Here is a 21,032-nt window from a genome sequence, read left to right as displayed (position 1 = left end):
CTGTAGGTGGTTTCCATGCAGATAACCTTAATGATTCCCAGCCCTACCCATTCCCTGAACCCTTGTGCTCTGGAAAGACCACATTCTTTTGTTTCCTTTTGTTTCAGACCCAGCTCCTATGGATCCTGAGACATCACACCTACCCCTGCACCTTGGAGCCCAAGCCCCCTCCTTCCTCAGGGCCCCACAAGGTTCTGCCCACTTGGCCTTGCCACCCAAGGGGATGGCAGGCATTGTGACTCCTTTCCACAGCTGAGGCACAAGGTCCCAGAGCAGCCTGAACTCAGGGCCAGAGGCATTTCATCAGACAGATCAAGGAAAACCAGCTGGGCTGCCAGCTCATAGCTGGGATCCAAGTGACTATTCCCAGGCCCCCCACGGCCCCTAACTCATCCTGTCCCTCCTGGGGTTTCACACCCCAAGTGTCACAGGCTCACACTCTCTTTGTGTAAACATCTTAATTACATCTTTAATGCTCTCACATGGAGGTGCTGAGTTCCATTACAGCGTCTGTGCATATCCTAAATTACCCACAGCCCTCCAGTTGGTTCAAGTGCTAATGTATTTATAACCTCCAGAGGAGGGAATACATCCCAAATCTTCCACACACTGGTCTCCCTGGCCCTCCCCTCCTGACGCGTGCTATATGCCCGACAGAAGAGCTGTGCTGCCGCCCCCGCGTCCCCTTCCAAGCAGCGGAGGGCAGCAATGGTGGAGAGGCTGGGCACAAAGCATGCTTCTGGGCATCCTCGCCCAGAGTAGAAAGTCACTCAGCTCTTGGGGTCCGGCTTGGTCCCATGCCTTGCCCAGATGCCCCAGACTGGTAGAATTCCTGAGGGATGTGGGTTGGGTGGATGACAGGTAGGTGGGCTGTGCTATCCAAAAATAGGTCTGTTTCTCATAGGGCTACCCCCACCCCGTTTCAGGCTTTCAGAATGTCCCCAGATAGCCCACAGCCTGGGACCACTGCCCTCTAACCGGTAGTCTCTCCCACAACCCTAGATTCCCAGTATACACCAGGATGGGGAACTGTTTTCAGAAGCAGGTTACCTGGCTTGTAGAGCCCAGTGAAGTGATGTGGTGGGCAGCAGGGCCTTCACCTTGGCTTCCCTCTCCTTTCAGTCCCTGACCACTGAGGCAGAGTAAGCGGCCTATCCTGGTGCTCCCCCACACATCATGGGGTAGGGTGGACTTGGAGGGTGGAGCCCATGTAGAGCATGTCCCTCCTACCCTGTGCTGGGACAGGCACATGCCTGCACACAAGCACATGCCTGGGGCCCTCTACACCTATTCCCCTGCCTTCTTTCCCCTTACGAAGCCAATGGCTGGCTGCCAGGGGGGAGGCGGCAAGCACTGGAAGGCCTTGGGGACCCTCCAAGATACAATTGGGCCTTGGGTAGGAGCAGCCCTCTTCCTGGCATCCTTGCCCACCAGGCAGTTCTAGTTCCATCCCTGGGCTTCTGCCGGGGTGCTACCAAACCCTGTCCCCAAGACCCGGTTGATTGCCCCTCCTTGCTCCAGAGGAGGCCCCAGATTCCAAAGACAGGTCTCTCCCTGACAAAGGAGAACCCCTCCCCACTCACCTACCATTCCCCCTCCCATCCCATCTCTCCCTCCACTTCCTCCACATTAGAGGAGCAGACCCCGATGTGAGGGGTGTGGGCAGGACACAAGGAAGCCAGTAGTGGCTCTTCCTAATCAGGAGACCTTAGTAGCCAGATGTGCAGCCTGGCCAGGCCCTCTCTTAGAGCCTAGAGAGTCAGCAGGTGGGTCCTTGGAACAGCTGGGCCTCAGCAGTGTGGGTCCTGAGAGTGGGTCTGAACAATCACGGAGTGGGCAGCTCAAGGGGCACCATGACAGATGTCTTCACCAGAGGTCCAGGTCTGTGCTCGGGCCAATCATGCACGGATGGCGTTGGCTACGTCAGTGAACACCAGCCGGCTGGGCCTCTGCAGTGGGCCCTGAGAGGGGAGACTGGTCTGTGGAGAGATGTCAAGGGCATTAGGGACCTTGGCCAAAGCCATGTACTCTCTGGCCCAGTCACTTCCATCCTTGCTTCCTGGTTTGCCTGTTTGTGCTTGGCACCAGCTATGCCTTCTGCTTGGAATGCCCTCCTTGCAAGTCAGCCTGGAAATACCATCTGGCTCTGAGGACTCCTCCCCCCACAGCCATCACCAGCTTGCCTGCGAGCCCTTCCCGGTGGGCCTAGAGGCTGTATTAATTACCTATGCACTACTCTCTCCCAGCAGAAGGGGGCTCGCCTCCGCATCCCCTAGCTATGGCACAAGGACTGGACAGAGGAAGGCACACAGGAAACAATGGTCAAATTGTCAGTAGTCCCACGGGTGGGGTGGACCAAGGTTTTCAGCCTGATTTCCTGAATATCCCAAGTGGGGAATATGTCCTGATCAGTTGCCACAGTACAGGTGGCAAAACCAGGGGTTCTCCGGACTCCCAATCTGGACTCTTCCTGAGTCCAGTCTCCTAATTCTACCTCTGGCAAGGCCAGATGCCCCCAGCAACCTGTGAGGTCAAGGCAAGGAGAAATGCAAAGGGGTTTCATGGGTCAGGGAAAGACCAGGCCTCCTCATGGTGCTCTGGCCCTTGGGGGCTTGGGGGACTGGTGGGTGGGTGGGCTGGCCACGTGACCACATGGGTATCCAACCCTTTGGACTTAGGAGGCAAGTTTGGCTGGGGTCACCACCTGCCCAAGGTCTGTCAGTTACTAGCACCCACTAGTCTACTCAGAGGGGCCATTGCTCCAGAATCTGACCCCATCCATTCAGGAAACATGGGCCCTCAGGGCGCCAAAGGCTCTTAGCTCTCCACAATCTCTCCCATCAGTCCTCTCCTGCTTTCCTTGCCAAGACATGGGGACACAGGGCAAGAATTAGGATTTTCAGTCACAGATGAGAAAGCAGAGGCTCGGAGAGACCAAGGGAGCTGCCAAGATCATTAGGCTAGCCAGGGAAGAGCCGGGCTGGATCCCAGGGCTCCCTGGCCTTGTGCAGTCAGTTTGTAGGTGGCCTTGGAGAAATTCTACCAGTTGCTAAACAAACCTGACAAACCTTATATAACTAATAGGCACCACCTGACCACATGGCAGGTGCTGGAAAGCTGCAGGAGAAAGGAGGGAGGGTGGCAGTGGAAGGGTCATGAGCAGGCTGCAGGCTGGGTAGGGGAGCCCGGTCGGTGCCCACCTTGCCCTGCATGGCCTGCACAGAGGCAGCAGCCTGCATGGAAGCAGCATCCCGCCCGTGCTCCAGCAGCTCCTGTTCCAGTTCATCTTGTTCCTCCGTAGGGTCGAAGTTGTACATGGGCATGAGCTGGTGGCGGAGCTTCTCCAGCCTGGGGGTGGGGGCAGAGGCTGCTGGGGGCATGGCAGGCCCTTCCTCCTCTTACCAGGCCTGCCCACTGTCCCCCTGAGCCATAGCACACAACTATGTTTTGGCAGAGAGGATGGGAAGGAAGCTCAGATTTCCCTTGGGATTAAAGGAAAGATGTTCTTGTATTTGCAGTACCCCCTCCCCCCTCAGATGGATAGCTACCCCCTCTTGAGACCAGATGGGACCAAAGCCCAGAGAGGCATCATCTGTGGGTCTACAGGGACCGCCTAGGCCAGGGCCTTGTGTGATCTGCAGCCTGCGGGGTCCAGGCAGGGGAAGGGAGTCAGTGACCTGTAGCTCGGGGCAGTGGGGCAAGGGTGGCTCAGCACTCCCTGAGGGAAAGTAGTCATCCCAGCCATCAGCGGGCAGAAGAGGACCTGGCTCCCTAACAAGGGAGCAGGGCCCCGATGCTGGTGGGCTTCTCTTTTCCCACCCCCGTCCCCTGGAGTCCAGCTCCACATTGCCAACAGGATGGAGTTTTGGATGGCAACTGGGGAGTTACCTCTTCTTCTTTCTGATGTACAAAACCTGCAAAAGAAGGAACAGCGTCAAATGGCTAAGACGTCCCTGATTAACCAGCAGATCCTTGGGAGAAGGGACAGCCTGAGGCTGATGAATAGGAGAGCAGTGGGTCCCCATGTCCTCAGGGATTCCCTCCCAGGGACACACACGTCCTGCATTCGTGCCTCTTTTTGATGTTTATCAGATGCTGACAGTGTCTGGGCTTCCAAGGGGGAGCAGGCCTGTGCTAGGGGAGCCCAGCCTGGGAAGAACACACAGTCAGGCCTGGCCCGGAAGCAGGAGGGCCCTCTCTCTGCCAATACACACCCCAGCTCCAGCCACTCAGCACCTGCCTGGGACTTTTCCCAGCTGAAAAGGGAGGGGAAGATTTTAGTACATCCCCTCCTCTCAACTCCCTTAAGGGCCAGAGCCAATATGGGAAAAAAGAACAGGGGACCAGTAGTGGCCAGACTCTGCGGGGCAGTGCTTGAGGCAAGACTCAGGGCTGGGCTTCCGGGGTTTCCATGGGAGGCTGATGTCCAGCAGCCCAGACTAAATGCCAGAACCCAGATGCTGGAGGAAGGTAAGAAGGCCCCTGGACCCTAACCCCCATTGTAGACCTAAGCTAGGCAGCCTGAAAAAACATACAAGACCCAAGAGCTCCAGGCTGGAGCAGGACATCCCTGTATATAACAGAGAGGGGAGAAAGGGCTGACCACTGGGGCAGGGACTCCAGGGACCTCCCCCACCATCAGGCTGTTCCCTAAACTGGTAGTTTCTGACCACCAGGAGCACAACCACTTCTGCCTGGGGGACAGCCATGTCCCTAGACTCTGTCTCAAACCCTCTATGGCTCTCATACCCTTTGTGCCTCATTCACAGCTTTAATCTGGTTTGGTTTCTAGCCTGGCCCAGAGTTCCTCCTGTTGCTTGTTTCCTGGGAAACCCCAAAGTCCCGAAAAGAAACTGAAGTGTCCCTTGCTCCCCATTCCCTCCAGGGGATGCTCTCCTGTGGGTAGGACACTGTAGGAGCTCCAGGTCTCAGGCCTAGCCCCTGCCTGCTCTGAACCAGTGGCACTAGCCCAGCACCCAGACTCCCTGTTCTCCCTCCACTCTGGCCCAGCCCCAAATTCTCCTCCCTGCCCCAAGGCCCTGTTCTCCAGAGGGATCTTCACAAGAGGCCAGAGATTTATCCAATCTCCAGCCTTGCCCCTGCTGCTCCCTCTGCCCCAACTGCTGACATACTCCCACATACCTTCCTTTCCAAATTTTCCCCACCCCTCACCATCCAGCTACGGTCCTATCTTCTCTGAGAAGCTCACCAATATTGCTCTGTGTGCGTGAGGCACACAGCCTGGCAGTCATTTGCTCCTCCTTGTCTCCAGCATGGCCCTACTTGGGGACTGGCATGAGGTGAGAGGCAGAAGCACTCGGGAGCATCTTTGGACCTGTCCGCTAAAGCCCAGGAGCTGTTTCCTGCCCTCCACTGCTTTGGTCCCATAATCTTCCCACATCTGGTTTGGGCAAGAAGGCCCTCTACTCTGGTGCTCTGAAAATTCCTCCAGAACAAAGCATAAGGGAGTCCTCCCAAGTTCCCAGACACAATCTTTTGCCTACAGTTACAAGGGCAGATTCCAGACCCCACTTTTCCCCCCCGAAGTAAGGTTGTTTCGGTTTGCTTAATGGCCACACGGGGGCTGTGGGGAAACACTGGCGCTCTGCCTCACTCTCGCCCCAGGAGGCCACTCGCTCTGCGTGTGGCATCCTGGCCCTGCTCACTGGCCAGCAGTTGTCCCCTGGCAGCAATCCGGAGCTGACAGGGCCCATATGGCAACCCTGGTTTAACAGCAGCTCCAGCCAGGTTACGGATGGACCATCCGCAGCCCTATTTGCCAGAGCAACATGGTCCTGAGCCTGAGGCCAGCCATCAGAGCCCTGGAGGAGCAGTGGACAGGATGCAACCATTGTCAGCCCACTGGGGGACCTCAGGCGCACATCCTCCCCTTCCTGGTCTCAGCCAGCACAATCCCCAGCAGGCCCTCAGCGACATTCTGAGCATCCATGTGGCAGATTAGGGGGAGCACCCATATCTGCAAGGACAAGCACCAGATCTGGAAAGATTATATCCATCATCAAGTCCTCACCCCAGCTCCCCTCCATCCTGAGGTCTGCCCAGTTCTGCTCCTTCCTGTGGTCCTGGGGCCAGGCCTCCACTTTGGGTTGGTTCAGCTCTAACATTGCTTCTTTAGTTTGTCCCTTACGGCCCAGCCTGGAAAGCCCTCCTGCTCAATTCCCCAACCCAGTCCCTCTGGGCTTCCCTTGGCAGCCTTGGTTTTATCTGTCTCCTATTTTCCAGAAGAACCACTGGGCAGGACTTGGTCTCCCTAGTCCCTAGGGAGCTGAAGGCTCAGTCGAGGGCAGCCTAGGAAATCCCTGCCAAGTGAATGAACGCCGCCAGCAGCCTGCCATGCCCAGGCACACTCCAGGGCCCATGACCTATTCCCATCGCCTTCCGGCCTCTACTCCTATCACACCCCTTCCCCCCCTTGCCTCACTGTCCTGCTTGCTGCTCACAGAACCTCCTGCCTGCCTCCAAACTTTTGCCCATCAGGACCCTCACCCAGAACACCCTCCTCCTCAACTCCTACATGGCCCTCATGGCCCAGCTCAAGTTGCCATGTATCCTCAGAACCCTCTCTCGTTCTTCCAATTGGAGGTAGCCCCTCTGGTCTCTGGATCCCCAGTGGACAAATCCCTGGAGAAGGGGAAGCCTGTGCTATCATTCACCGACGATTGTCTTTTGATTAGAGTATCTAAAATCAAAACACCAGCCATGCTCCTCCAACTGGCAGCCACCTGGGTCAGCCCCAGCCTCCCAGCTCTTACCACGGCCACAGCCAGTCCAATGACGGTGATGATCCCAAAGGACAGAAGCATTGTGCCCACGCCAGCTGTGCCACCAGCCACATCAGGGATTCTGGTGTCATTAAAGCTGGTAGCTTCTGTGCTGAGGGTGGTGGTCTCGGGGGCTGGCCCCTCTGTGGCAGGCTCCAGGTCAGGCTCAGACGTGGGTGGGCGGCTGCTGAACCAGCCCCGGGCAGGGGGGATCCTGGAGTTCATGCTGATACTGACAGAGCCCTGGCTGAGCGACTGCCTGTGGTCAGTCAACCTGCCAACTCCCTTCTGACATCAGCGGTGTCCCAGCCCGTGGCCCCTTCCTATACTTGCAGGTTGCCACCTCCTGGGAGAAAAGGAGCTCCCTGGCCCCCTGGGTGCTGGAAAAGAATGAAAAACATGAGGCTTAGGACAGGACTCAAGTGGTGACATCAAGTACCCCCAAGTTCTGGAGATACTGGGGTAATAAAAGTTTGAGGGCAAAGGCAGGTTCAGGGGACATCAGGACATATGCTTTATTTAAGTATAGCTCCCTTGTGGATTTAGGAAGGTGAAAATGAAGCCCTGCCCCTTCTTTGAGGGTATGATAACCATAGTGATCATACTTAGAAGATATGAGAAGTAGTCGGGAGATTTGAAAGAAAGTCTCTCCCTTGCAAAATACCCACTTCTCCACCCCTCTACTCCCCACATTTCCCACCTCCTCACTCCCTGCCCGCCCATATCCTTTACCTCCTTCTTGGAGGAAAAAAAAATACTGCAGCTTTTTCCTTTCCAGGAGGGAAACATTTGCCCAAGAGTCAGATGACCCTAGGCTTGTCACTCCACCTCTTGGGTCTCAGATCTCCTGGGTCTTACGTAGACATTAACAACAAACAAACAAACAATACCCCACCTCCCTCACAGCCTCACAGGTCATAAGGTCATTGAAATGTCAGAATGAACTGGTCCCTAGCAAAGACTTAGCTCAGCGTAACCCCTGCCCACAGTAAGTACCCAGTATATAGACATCCCCGCCCCCCCCCCCAACTGCTTCTTGGAGCTTGGGAAGAGGAGCCACAGGAGCTCCCCACCTAGCCCACTGTGTAATCCAAGCTGTGTTTGTGGAACAGGGGTGAGGGGGGTGGATGGTAAGCATGGAGAGACCAGAAGGCAGGAAGGTGAGACAGCTAAAGTCAGGTCCTCTGGCAGGGCTTCCCTGCAGGCTCTTAGGGTCACTGGACCTCCATGGGGAGCTAGGGGCTGCCAGGGACAAGGGAGACAAGGGGAGCAGGGAGCATATATTCACATGCAGGGATGGGGCTCCCACTCTGAGGTGCTTCTCCTCCCTCTCCCTCCTCCATTGGGAACAGACGGTGAGAGGTGAGCGATGGGCCCAGACCAGGGTGTGGCTTACATCTTCCCAGGCCAGAAGGCCTCCCGGTAAGGCAAGGTGGGACAGGATCCCAGCCAAGGTGCAGAAGGGCGGGGCCTAGGGAGAGGGGGTATACACTGCTCCTGGCTGTACACATGCATCCCTGCACTAGCTCATGGGTGTTTGTGGGGTGCCTCCCTGTGCAGGTGCATGGGTGTGTGTGAGGCACGTACACACTAATGATTGCTCCTCAGGAAGGGGCAAGGTGGGCAGGGAGATGTGGGGGTTCATCCTTCTCTGCCCTCTCTCTCTGGCTAGGCTGAACGCGACAGCAGTCCCAGGTTCTTTCTTGGCTCTGCCTCTGACCCCAAACCGTGACCTTGGGCCTGACCCTTAACTCTTGCTCTGGGCTGTTTATTCCTGGGTCCACAGCAGAGAAAAGGCCCTGCTCTTCACTGTCTGGGACTGCCTGGGGGTCCAAAGGGCAAGAGAAGGAAACGGGTGAAATGGGTTGGCACCGCGACCTTCGAGAACCCGCATACCGTTGTCCGCCAGGTTCCTCAGTCCTCCCTGCTCCAATCCCCATCCCCGCCTCTGCGACTCGGTGATTCCTCCATTCCTGCACAGAAGCTGCGGCTTCAGCACTTACTTAATCCTCTCTGGGGCGCCGAGCTCAGCCGGAAAGGCTAGGGGTGCCGGCGATCGGCGGGAGGCCGGGGCTCCCGGTGAGCTCCGCGCCGCGGGTTGGGCCCGCTGCAGCGCACGGCCGGCAGCCGCGAGCGCCGGCTCAGCCGGCGGGGCGCGGGCAGGCAGGGCCTGGACCCACCGCGGGGGCGGGGCCGAGGCCGGGAGCCCCGCGGGTCCCCCGCGCTCCGGCGCCTCGCCTCCCCGCCGGCTCCGCGCCCCCGGCTCCCGATTGGCTGCCAGGCCCACAGCCTGCCGGGCACTGGCCCTCTCGCCCGTCGCTGGAGCTGGCTCCGCCCCCAGTAGGAGCCGGACACCAGGTCTCGGGTCTTGGAGACCACCCGTCACCACCCGTGGGCTACGCCGAGGTCGGGTGGGGGTCCGTGGGGGTGGCCAAGCCCTTCCTGCCCCAGAACTCGCGCGGAGCTCCACCTCCGCCGATGGCTTCGTGCTCCCAGGACGCGGGCGGATGCTGGAGGCTCGGGGAGAGCACTGTCCTGGGAGTCCTCGGATCTGTATTGACCTCTGGCTCCCCCCTCTGTTGCTTTGTTACCTTGACCGAGAAGCTTCCCCTCCCCTCCCGGGGGCTCTACTGAGAGGGCTCTTGGTAAACGACACCCACTTCGGGCTAAAAATAGGGCAGCTTAGTCCAGAAAAGTTGGGAGCCTTTGGTATTATTATTATTATTATTATTATTATTATTATTAGTCGGCCGGACACAAGCCAGACTACATAAACCCCTAACAACAGCCCCCATCTATGGCGCGATATCTCAGGGGAGGGACCCTCAGATACCTTCTAATCCTCGGGTTTTCAAAGGAGTTTATGGGGATCACCGGAGAAGCTTCTGTTACCAAGGAGATCCCGGAGCCCCCCTCCCCCCGTCCCCTCCGGTCTGGGACCCAGTCCAGGAAACTGCATGTTTAACATCGGTTAACAGTGATCTCCTTAACAATAGATTCTGGTGGGGTAGGGCGTCGGCAGGCCACACTCGGTGGGACACTGTCATGAAGTCTGTAAAAGGAACAACTGAGGCCCACAGAGTGAGCTGCCAACGGCCGGGATTCGAACTCAGGTCTCCGGCGTTCGGTTTTGAACCTTCCTGCCCCAAACCCTGGAACCCGGGAGCAAGAGGCTCAAGAGCGGTCCTGGGGTCTAGTGGCCACCCGGCCCCCAGCGCGGCTCCGGCAGCTTCCTCGGCCGAGTCGTGGACACGGGGTCCCGCCCCCAACCCTGGAATCCGTCCACGTGCTGCCGGGCCGGCCGGAGGCTACGCTAGACCACGCCCCTGGACCGACCCGGCGCCCCGGTTCTCGAACCCGAGCTGGCTGGTGACACGCCGCCGCGGCCGGGTGCGCAAACGCCAGCTCGGAGCAGTCCCCTCGGGCTGCGACCGCGTCCCTTCCGTGACCTTCAGGAAGAATCGCCGGTCGCGGCCCGCAGGGAGCCAGCTCCCGCACATCCACGCGCTCCCCCGGCCCGCGGGGCTGCGGGCGTGACTCGCGCGGCTGCTGCAGCGTCCCCAGGGCTCCCCCGGCGGAACCCAGGAGCGCTAGGAACCCTGGAGCTGAGCCGCCGGGTCCGCCCGACCCTTTTCTCCGACGCTCGGCGCAGCGCGGGTCCGGCATATCCGGGAGCTGAGCCCCGGCCTCTGCGCAGCCTGGCGGGCCGGCGGGGGGAAGCCTCCAGGCAGGTACGCGCTAGGAATGGGAACCGGGCCGGGCCCCCGGACTGCCACACCCTTGAGTCCCTCCCCCCGCGTTATACAGATGCTGAAACGGGCTTGGGGAGAGGCGACGTCGCCTGGGTCATTAATAATGCCTTGCAGAGCTGAGAGGGAAGCAGCTGCGTCCCTGACCTCGGACCTCGGGCGCCTCCTGGGGCAACGCTTAGTGGGCGGAGCCGCCTATGAAGTCCGGGGGACCTGGGTTTGTGTCCTGCGTGGGACACGTCTAGCGAGGTGATGGTAGGCCAGTGGCTTTCCTCTTGTAGCCTCCTTTCTGTTTCAGGTTCTCTTTGGAGATGTGACACCCAGCAGGGGCTCAATACATGCTAGTTTGGACCTTGGTCTGTGCCAAGGGAAAGGGAAACACTAATTTGATTTTTTTAAATTATTTTTTATAAATTTATTTTTTATTGGTGTGCAATTTGCCAACATATAGAATAACACCCAGTGCTCATCCCGTCAAGTGCCCACATCAGTGCCCGGCACCCAGTCACCCCTACCCCCCACCCACCTCCCCTTCCACCACCCCTAGTTCGTTTCCCAGGGGAACCACTAATTTTAACCCTTCTGTTAGACTTTGTGACAAGTTAGCAAAAGTGATCAGTTTTTTTTTTTTTTAAGGTGGCAGTTTATGCTGATGTTTAGGATTATGGGTGAGATGGGGTTGCGGGGGGGCTTAGCATACAGGTCAGTCACAGTACAAGAAAATGTCAAAAGCAAAGCTCCTAAGCAAAGGCAGTCTTCTCTTTCTTGTAAGTAGTTAAGGGCACGCAACAGAGTGCCTTCTGTGTGTTGAACTGGTTCCTGGCCCTTGACGTTCATTGTATAATATACTGCTTGCTATGGAGTTGGTGTTATTGTCCCCCCATTTCATAGAGGAGGACACTGGAACTTAGAAGTAATGACTTTCCCAAGGTCACACACATTAGGTGGAACAGATCTGTTCAACCCTCAAGCCTGGGCCACGATGCATTGCCAGGGACTGAGCTCCGGATTCAGCCCACTTCAGCTAAAAACATGAAGAAGACATAACTGGTCACAGAGGAGAAGAATGAAATAGATGGGTGAGGGTCTAAAATGGAATTGAGGTTAGCAAAGCAAGGGCATGCTCTGTCTCAGGCAGCAGGTCAGAGGGGAGTGGGTCACACAAGGCTCAGCTGCTCTCCTGGTTCTCCTTCCTTCTCCCAGAGCAGCAGTCACATCTGGAGCAGAACCACCTTGAGGAACCAGTGTCCATGACCATCTTTGGCGACTGACATCACAAGGAAGACTTACGGATTTGGGAGTGCTCAGGAGAATCATTCCCCAAGATATGGAGCTTGGGGGCCGAATGCTCTGGGCCCTCCTGTCTGGCCCTGGGAGGAGGGGAGGGACCAGGGGCTGGGCCTTCAGCTCATGGCAACCCCATCTGCCTCTGGCTGGGTTGTTGAATGCCAAAGAACTGGTCAGCCACTGGACTGCAGTCTTTGAGAAGAGGGGGATCCCTGAGGCCCAGGCATCCAGTGAGTACATCGTGGCTCATGTCCTTGGAGCCAAAACAGTTAAGTGCAGTATTGTCAAGAGGGCAGAAGAGGAGGGAGGGAGAGACCTAGGGAAGAAGATCCAGGCATTTCTGCCCCATTGAGAATGCTGAGTTGAGAGTGATGGGTTTTTCTGGAGGAATGTTTTTAGTAGATACTTATTTATTCATCCAATGAACTATTACAGTGTGTGTCAGGCAGTAGGGGTCTAGGGATGACAAAGGTGGTCAGTGTTGGGCCCACAGGCATTGTTCACATAAACCTGGGTCAGGCCCTCGACTGGGGAGTCAGCCACTCACATTCTCTGTGGGGCAGTTTCAGAGCCTGAGGCCAGAACTTTGGACACAGCCCCTGACCCCTTGGCAGTTGCAGTGCATCCAGGAGCTGAGTAGCCGCCGATTGCAAAGGTGAGCACCGATGGGCCAGACCTGAGGACTCTGTCAGGAACAGGTGTCTGGTTTCCACCAGGCCAACTCATGCACGGTCAGGAGGAAGAAAGTATCCAAGGAATAGGGAGGTGTTGGTATAAGGTATGGATGAGAGGGGGATCAAGCAAGTAGAAGGGAAGGAAGGAATGCCTTGCCTCAGAGTCCTGGGGTACAGGAGGCATGACCCTGACATTTTTGGTATCCCACAAGGGGTATCTCTCAACCCAGTCGTGGTCCTGTTGGTCCAGGCTCTGGCACTGATGATCACCCAGCTGCCCCCTCTGCAGGATGCCTGTGCAGTACATCCTGGGTGAATGGGACTTTCAAGGGCTCAGTCTGAAGATGGCCCCCCCAGTGTTCATTCCTCGCCCGGAAACTGAGGTAGGTGTGCTACCAGGGCAGGGCAGCATGGATAAGAACAGTGGGGTTTTGAGCACCTTTCTTGCCCCATATTTCCTCCAGGGGGCGCTAGGACCCCATGATTTTTGTCCTCAGAGGCCTTCTCTTGCTACTGGTGTCTCCTGGTTGGCTGAGTAGGAGGGGCCAAGAGTACAGAGGTCTCCTGCTGGCTTCCCTGACTGTCCTCATGTCCCAGGCCTGACCTACCCAATCCATGGTGGGGGGAAAAAATGCCCTCTTCCTTCTCAGGAAGCATGGGTGAAGTGGATAGGGTTCCAGCAGGACACCCAGAGGCCTGGTACAGCTGTGTGACCTAAGGGCCTCTAGCCTAGGGAGGGAATCTGTGACTTGGTCCTCTTAGATCTACTGTCTGGTCAGGTAATCACCTGTGTCCCTCATGTTACTATTAATAGGGATTGTATGGCCCCAGTGTGCTATTCCTTGGTGATACACCCTTATTCTGGGAGAGATGCTCTCTGTGGCCCTTCTTGGGTTTCCCCCTAACCTTGTAGGGAGCCAGAGAGAGCAGAGCAGATGGATAGGGCTGATGGGCAAGAGGGCACCAGGTTCCGAGCAGGGGTGTCTCTTGAAACGTACCCAGGCATACAACCATTCCTGGGAAAGATCAGGCTTCATTCACCAGCCCAAAAAGGGACCCAGAGCCCCTCCTCACTTTCCTAGCCTCTCCCCCCGAGCCAAGAAACTCTCTCACCCCATTCGCTTCCATATCATGTGGTTGAGAAGCCAGGTCCTCACTTTACGGCCCAGTGTTGGGAGGGACAGTAGGGAATATGAGAACTTCCTGAAGTCACAGGGCTGCCAAGGGGAGGAGCATAGGGGCAGCATTTAGACTTCCTGACTCAGTCGGGGCCCCATCCTTCCCATGGGGCTACTCTATCTGAGATTGGATGAGTTGGGATGGGGTGCAGAGATCCAGAGCAGGATGTGACCTGCCACCTGTAGCCTCTTGGGAGGGTACCCTGTGTCTTTCCCAGGCATGTGAACTTTGGCTGGGAGGTCACTCAGAGTCTTCTGAGGCTACTAAGGGTCAGGGCAGGGGAGGGAAACTACAGTGATGACTTTTGAGTCCTCCTCAGGGCTGATCTGGCACCAGCCATGTGCTCCAGGGTTCTGAATATCGGATGTGGACTTCCAGCTCTCATCGGTCCCCGTGCCCCCATTCCTCTGTGGGTCTGAGCCAAGAGAGCAGCTCTGCTGCAAGGGGGAGGGGAAAGGGAAGACAGAGAGGGAGGCTGTGGTTGGGAGGCCAGGTCCTCACCTCACTGTACAGACGTTTCTGAGAACTTGCCAGGTTTGCCCCATTGTGAAGCCACATTGGGGGTGCTTTACCAAGAACTTGAAAGGACGTGGCCTGTGGCAGGGAGTAGGGAGAATGAGTTGCAGGGGAGAGATCATGGTGCCTATGTTCTTTCCATCCACTGAAAGGCAGTTTTTGATGATGGGGGCAGAAGTCAGAAATGTGAAGGTGTAGGTGGCATGTGGCTCAACGAGTTGGGCTTTCCCTGGGGGTGGTAGGGTGGCTTAGTCTTCGGCCTGCCAGTGCGTGCAGTGGGAAACCCAAGGCTGGGAGTGTGAGCCATCCCTATCCAACCTGGAGAGGTGAGGCTCTGTGGGGTGTAGGAGGCTCAAAGCCTTGTCTGTGATTGGCTTGTGGGAGACAGTGCCACCCTCCTGGGGCTGCCCACCAAGAGGATCCTAATGGAGGGTACTCAGAGCACTCAGTTCCTGCTGAGGCCTTGGCCGACCTCTTGAGGGGTCCTGGGGTCCTGTTGAGATAGTGACTCCAACAGAGCCAAAAAGCTGCCTATTTCCCACATTTCCCCATCCCCCATCCCAGGTCCTGCTGAGGCCTTGGCTGATCTCTTGAGGGGGTCTGGGGTCTTGTTGAGACAGTGGCTCCAGTAGAGCCAAAAAGCTGCCTGTTCCCCCACATTCTCCCATCCCCCATCCCATCATGGTTTTGGATTCTTATTTACCTGGAGGAGGTGCCCTGGGTCTGTGACCATTTGGCTTTCAGCCTCCCCTAAAGAGCCACCAATTTCATGCTGATGGAGGCTGGAGGCTCTTCACTTGGTGAGGAGGAAAGTTTCTGGACTTTTTGCGGGTGGTCTCCACCCCTAGCGCCCAGGTGGTCCCATAGCTAAGATAATGCTCGAGTGGTCTGGAGTATAACAGAGGGATTAGAGGGCACTGGGGGCAGTGGGGGCCCAGTCTTACAGCTTCACATGCTGTCTGGGGTGGCTGTTCATATATGTGTTATGCGTCTCTGAGGTCAGGGGTGTCTCTGTGAGGAGGCTGGTCAAGAGGTCATTCTCCAACCAGAGTAGGTCTGTCAGTGGCCAGGAAACCAAAAGAAGTTCACACCACTGACAAGTCTCAGCTATTCTATCAGCCGCTCAGTACGTGGCCTCAGCGGTGACACCACAGTCTCCACTGTAGCCCTAGATTGCTTGCGCTATGTCAGTCCCAACACTGTGGGGCCAGATTGCTGCAAGCACCCTTCCAGTCTCCAGGAGTGCCTGCTACAGCGCTGGCGGGAGCAAGTGAGGGGAATAGAAAGGGTTGGACCCACTGACCAAGTTCTACTTGTCTTGGACTTGCTACCTAGGGACAGGTGAGCTCTCTGCTCCTGGTATTGGGGGGCCTGTAAGAGTGAAATGCCTTTTGGGACTCAGCACTTGAGGAGCTTATATGGAAAACGGATCTGAGCGACCTGGAGCCACTGAGCCTGACTGTTGACATTGGAGGTTTGGGGGGACCTGGTGAGGGAGTCTGAAACTCAGAGGGTAACTTCCCACAATCACTGAGAAAGAGCTTTCCAAAGCCCTTGTAAAGTAGTCAAGAGGCCTCCCTGAGGGTCAGGCCTTGCCTGTGGGACACGCTGTGATGGGTTAGATCCCTGGTCTTCCCATCATGGAGCCTTCAGTCTGGTGGGAGAGGCAAACCGCATCCTAGACTTGAGACTCATGGTGAGGAAAACCATGAGAGAGACCCTGCCAGGGGGTGAGGAAGCCTTTCTGGAGGAGATGGACTTCTTTATACATGATGGAACCACCCACTTGCTGACCCTTCTGCCCATTTCCTGAGCCAGCCCTGCCTGGGATCCCAGGAGTCCCAAGTAAGACAATCACTCCTCAGGGCTGCCTTTGAGAAGGAGGGACACTGCCCTTTTCCAGCCCCATGCCAGCTACTTGGGGCCTCACTCCACTACTCATTAGAAACGATTGGCTTCTGGGCAGTAGCAGCCCCCTCTAGCCCTCACCTCTTCCCTCTATTGGCTTCCATGCACAGTCCCCCGTAGGTGGCAGATGGTGGACAAGACCATTGTTTCCAAAGTGACAGTGTCTAGAAGTGTCCCCCAGCCTCCAAGACAGGTATGGTGCAGTCAGGCACCTCCCATCACTCCATGCCCACTTATCCCATGCCCTGTGTGGATGGGGCTCAGGCAGGACTCTGTTGTCTCTACTATGCCCCATCCCCATGAAGGGAATTCCCTGTCCTTTTGGCCCGGGAACCTCCCTGGGAGCGTCCTAAGTTCAGCTCTAGGAAGAAGCTGGGGAAACTTTGGCTCCTGATAATTGGCCACTATGAGCTGTAAGCTGGGCTCCAGGAGGGGCCTTGACCCCTGGGCCTTGGCTTCCTCATGAGCTGGTTGTGAGGATCCAACAGATTAAAGGAAGGAAAGCTCTGGAAGCAGGGCCAGTCACAGAAGAAGTGGCCAGGTGTGGTTCTTAGCATTGCCATGAGCACGAGACAGAAAACTGTCTATAAAGGACCTAGCTGGGGTTATTGGACACTTAACACGTACTGGGAATAGGATCTGTGTTTCATGAATGTGGTTCTGTTTAGTCCCTCAGACACTCCGATGAAGTTGGTTATCCTCAATGGCTCAGTTTTACAGATGGGGAATCTGAGGTGTAGAGAGGGAGATGAAGCTGTCTGGCTTTAGTCACCCCCTCTGCATTCACACAAGAGCTAACCATGCTTGGGCCTCTCTGCAAAGACCCCCAAGGAGGCCAGGTTGACGCTAACTCTGATTCAGATCCCTCTGCCTCACAGGAGTTGGTTGAGTGGGTGCTAGAGGAGGTAGCCCAGAGTCCCTGTGCAATGGGAACCCAAGATGGCCCCCTCATCCTGGAGGTGGGCTGTGGATCGGGAGCGATCTCCCTCAGTCTACTGAGTCAGCTTCCCCAGGTGAGCCCCCTCTGCATCCCTGTGCCCCACCCTGAGTAGACTGGGACTGCCACTCACTGGTCCTCTCCCCACCCATCTCTGCTAGAAGCACTTGAAGGGAGGTGGCCACACATGAGAGGAGAGGGCTGCCTCCAGCCCATCATGGTTACAGCCTCTAACTCCCATCTTCTTCTGTCTGGCCAGACCCTGGCTACAAAGAGGGGACAGCTGTTGAGTATTTCTCCAGGCACCCTGCCTCCTATGTACCCTTTGATTATTTTTGGTGCAGAGCCGAGTCATTGCTGTGGATAAAGGAGAAGCTGCCATCTGTCTTACCGAGGAGAATGCTCAGAGGTAGGTGGGCAGCGGGGACAGAAGGTCAGAATTGGGGAAATCCAACTTTGGGCCCTGATCTCAGTCCCTATTCAGATGTTAAACTTATTGACGTTTGCTTTCCACTCCTAAGAAAAGGGAGACGGGGAAGGATGGCCTAGCCTGGATCCCACAGGATTATGAGGGATGGTGGGCACCAGAGATCTGGCAGTCCAAGAAGAGTTTATTCTCACAGTCCTGGTAGCCATGAGTAGGAGTCTCCCCCGTGCTCACCCTCACTTCCCATTTCCCCAGGCTTCGGTTGCTGGACAGAATTCGGATTGTCCCCCTCGATGTGACCTTAGGTACTTTCTCTACTGACCTTCCCTGGGGTGGGGATCCTGGGTATGGGTACTGCTTTGTGGGTGGGGATTCTGCAGAGATGAAAGGAGAGCTTCCCCAACGTTCATTCATACGTGTGCTCGCACATGCACACGCAAACATAGGGGTATCTCAGACCGATCCCTGCTGAGGACACACAAGGCCCTGTTGCATCATAGGCTGATCTGACCCATGCAGGGATTGGCCACAGGACCTTTCTTACTTTCTGAACCCCTCATAACTAATGAGTATAACTAGGGCTTGCTTGTTGTTAAGAGATGAACAGAAGCTCAAGAGAAAGCCTTTAGGACCAAAATACTTTAATACTTTAGTGCCTGCCTGCCCTGTCCATATCTGGCCCAGACGTTGTACGGCTCAGCCACACCTTTGCAGAGTGTCCTTGCGTTCTGGCTCCAGTTCTGGCTTCATTACGCATCTGTAGGATCTTTGAGCCTTGTGTGCGCCGTCTAGAGTGTGATACACTGGGTATAGCACATGGCTCCTGGACAGACCCAGTAAACAGTTGCCAGGAATTGACTAACTGAGACCAGGCATGCCGTCCATACACTCAGCCCACGTTGGTTATGAGGCAGTGTATGGCAGGGCCAGTGGAGCTGCAGAGGACACAGGCTCTTGCTTTGACCAAGCAATCAGAGAGGGCTTCCTGAAGGTAGCACCTGAACTGAATTTTGCTTATTGGGGAAATTTTTGACGGGAAGAAAAGAGGGCAGGATATTCTAGGGAAGAGCTGTCATCTCAGAGTATACCCACTCCTGACCCATCTGTTGACGGGGACCCTGGGCACTAATCTGCAAGTCTGGGTTATCAGGGCCAGAGACAGGCCTAAGGTATGGCTTGGGGAGAGGGACACCCAAGGGACATGGTGGGAAGTAGAGTTGTCACCCTTTCTCTGCTGTATGTTCCCTTTGACCATAGAAGGGAGCTGGGCGCACCTCCTGCCCTGGGGCCCCGTGGACCTGGTTGTCAGCAACCCTCCCTACGTCTTCCACCAGGACATGGAGCAGCTGGCCCCTGAGATCCGCAGGTGCAGGGTGTAGTGGGAGGGAGGCTGGGCCTGAGAGGGTCTAGTGGGCTGTGTCTACCCTGGGGGACTGTACCACTGGGAGGCACAGGGAGGGAGAAGGGGCTGAAAGGCGCAGCGATGTTCCAAGGGAGGCTCACTCTGGAGCCCACAAATCTGCTTGGTTTGGCTTCTGCTTTCCCGTTTAAGACCACTGGATAATCACTGAACCTCTCTGAGCCTCATTTCTGGCTTTTGAAAGGCGAGTGTTAGAGCTTCGTAGGGCCATGGGGAAGACCTAGCAATGACTGACATAACAGATGTGGTATAGGATACATAGAAGGTGCTCAGATGGGTATGTCATTTTATGGAAGATTGAGGCCCAGAGAAGAAAGATGCCTGGTCCAGGGCCATGTGGGGGCGGAGCAGGAAAGCTGGGACTAAGACCCTACTCCAAGCTTTGCTCTGAGCCATCCTGTTCTCAAACAGGGACTGAGAACCAAGGGTAGCTCAGGAGTCCTTGGACAGGGCAGCGGTACTGTAGATCAGGGTGCTGGCTCCCCTTTTCTGGGTTCTCAGGAGTGGTCTGGGCCAGCTCCAGACCTCTCCAGACCAAGCATGGGAACAACCTTGTTGTGGGTAGATCTTCATGCCCTGCTCTCAGTGGGATTCACTGAGAACACCCAGCATTGCCTGGTGGGGTGCTGCCTGTGAGAGGTAGGAGAATCAGAGCTGCCATTTGGGGGCCCCCTCTTCTGGCTCCTCAGATTTTCTGAGGCAGAGAGTGTAAGTTCCATAGGGCCCCTTTGTGGAGGGCCCTGGTTAGCTCTTCCACACTTTTTACATACCCCGTGTTCTAGGCTCTCACCTCCCTCTGTTTCCCCTTCAGCTATGAAGACCCACTAGCCTTGGACGGTGGGGAGGAGGGCATGGACATCATTATCCACATCTTGGCCCTGGCACGTTGGCTCCTGAAGGACTCTGGGTATGGATAGGGCAGGTCTCCTGGATCTGTCCCAGTGTGTACTGGGCCTGTCCTAACAGTCATTCTTATCCCAGTCCTCCCTGCCCAAGCAATGCAGAAGTGCAGGTCCTAGCTCTAGCCTGGTTGAGCTGACCCATTTCTCCCCCATGTAGGAGCATCTTCTTAGAAGTGGACCCAAGACACCCAGAGCTTGTTGGCAACTGGCTTCAGAGCCAGCCTGACTTGTCCCTTGATCTCGTGGCTATGCGCAGAGACTTCTGTGGGAGGTGAGCTCTACCCACCCCACCTCCACCCCCACACTTGTCTTTCTTTTATTTATTTATGTATTTTTTAAAAAAGATTTATTTATTTATTCATTCAGAGAGAACGAAGAGAGAGGCAGAGACACAGGCAGAGGGAGAAGCAGGCTCCCTGCAGGAAGCCCGATATGGGACTCGATCCTGGGTCTCCAGGATCACACCCCGGGCTGCAGGCGGCGCTAAACCGCTGCGCCACCAGGGCTGCCCCACACTTGTCTTTCTACAGCTCTGGCTATAGGGAGAGTGTGCTGTTTCCACTCTGCTCATCCCCTGGGACCTAGGCAGTAATTGGTCTCTTATTCCTATCTCCTTAGGCCCCGGTTCCTGCATATCCAGAAGTCTGGGCCACAGCGTGGCTGCCCTGCAGATGTCTGGCCAGGGCCCCAGCCTGCCAGAGTGCCTGGCTGATAGTTCTTCCTGGAATGCTACTCAGAGGGAGGTGATGGTACCTTCCAGAACCCAGGTGCATTTGACATTTCACATGGTTCTGTGATTCTACATTTCTGTATGTTCTATATATCCTAGGAGACTTGAGGGTAGAAGCAAGGGTGGAGTGGCAAAGAACAAGGGCTTCTATAGTTTGGCTCAGAGCTGAGCAGGCCCAGGATCCCAGTCTGGCTCCATCACATCAGTGTGGCCAAGGGCAGGTTGCTCAATGTCTCTGTGGGTGGAATTGCCTTGGGGAAGTTGGGAGGTTGGCCAATAAAGTGTTGAGAGACCAACAAATAGTGATCTAATGTTTTGTTACTGTGATTTGTGGGTCCCCTGACCCCCTTGTCCCCAGTGCTTGGGGTAAAAGCTTCCTCCTCAATCCATCAGTCTCCCAGCTAGTGGGGGTTTGGGAGCACAGTGTGGAGAATGGCACATGGGTGCTCTTGGATCTCAGGGTGCACGGCTCTGAGCAGCTCACTCCTGGGGTTGACTTAGCCCTCCACTGCCCCAGATGT

At 56.1% G+C, this 21,032-nt stretch overlaps 2 protein-coding genes across 19 annotated transcripts; one reads left to right on the top strand and one right to left on the bottom strand.

The window, feature by feature from the left end:
- Positions 1–443: 443 nt before the first annotated feature.
- C9H3orf18 (chromosome 9 C3orf18 homolog) lies at positions 444–8,983 on the bottom strand. Of its 2 annotated transcripts, none has more exons than XM_025987257.2 (5): positions 8,679–8,983; positions 6,774–7,162; positions 3,889–3,914; positions 3,201–3,348; positions 444–1,979 (listed from the first exon to the last, which is right to left on the bottom strand). In XM_025987257.2, exons 2-5 carry the CDS (start codon positions 7,005–7,007, stop codon positions 1,899–1,901), a joined length of 489 nt encoding a protein of 162 aa, XP_025843042.1. In that variant the 5' UTR covers positions 7,008–7,162; positions 8,679–8,983; the 3' UTR covers positions 444–1,898. The 2 variants fall into 2 exon arrangements, with proteins under 2 accessions (XP_025843042.1, XP_025843046.1); XM_025987261.2 differs by having other exon boundaries at positions 8,786–8,965.
- A 1,132-nt stretch (positions 8,984–10,115) lies between these two features.
- On the top strand, positions 10,116–20,811 carry HEMK1 (HemK methyltransferase 1, mitochondrial release factors N(5)-glutamine). 17 transcript variants are annotated; one of them, XM_072720934.1, is made up of 12 exons: positions 10,472–10,513; positions 11,462–11,610; positions 11,735–12,086; positions 12,382–12,473; positions 12,782–12,875; positions 16,974–17,108; positions 17,377–17,441; positions 17,715–17,764; positions 18,717–18,825; positions 19,691–19,786; positions 19,939–20,052; positions 20,400–20,811. In XM_072720934.1, exons 3-12 carry the CDS (start codon positions 11,859–11,861, stop codon positions 20,491–20,493), a joined length of 1,077 nt encoding a protein of 358 aa, XP_072577035.1. In that variant the 5' UTR covers positions 10,472–10,513; positions 11,462–11,610; positions 11,735–11,858; the 3' UTR covers positions 20,494–20,811. The 17 variants fall into 17 exon arrangements, with proteins under 17 accessions (XP_025843031.1, XP_072577041.1, XP_025842995.1 ...); XM_025987246.2 differs by lacking the exon at positions 11,462–11,610 and having other exon boundaries at positions 10,116–10,513; positions 11,740–12,048; XM_072720940.1 differs by lacking the exon at positions 11,462–11,610 and having other exon boundaries at positions 10,119–10,513; positions 11,735–12,048.
- The last annotated feature ends 221 nt before the right edge of the window (positions 20,812–21,032 follow it).

This window comes from Vulpes vulpes, chromosome 9 (assembly GCF_048418805.1).
Source record: "Vulpes vulpes isolate BD-2025 chromosome 9, VulVul3, whole genome shotgun sequence".
NCBI lineage: Eukaryota > Metazoa > Chordata > Mammalia > Carnivora > Canidae > Vulpes > Vulpes vulpes.
The sequence above is the reverse complement of the archived record's forward strand: the minus strand, read 5'-3'. Positions and strand labels throughout refer to the sequence as shown.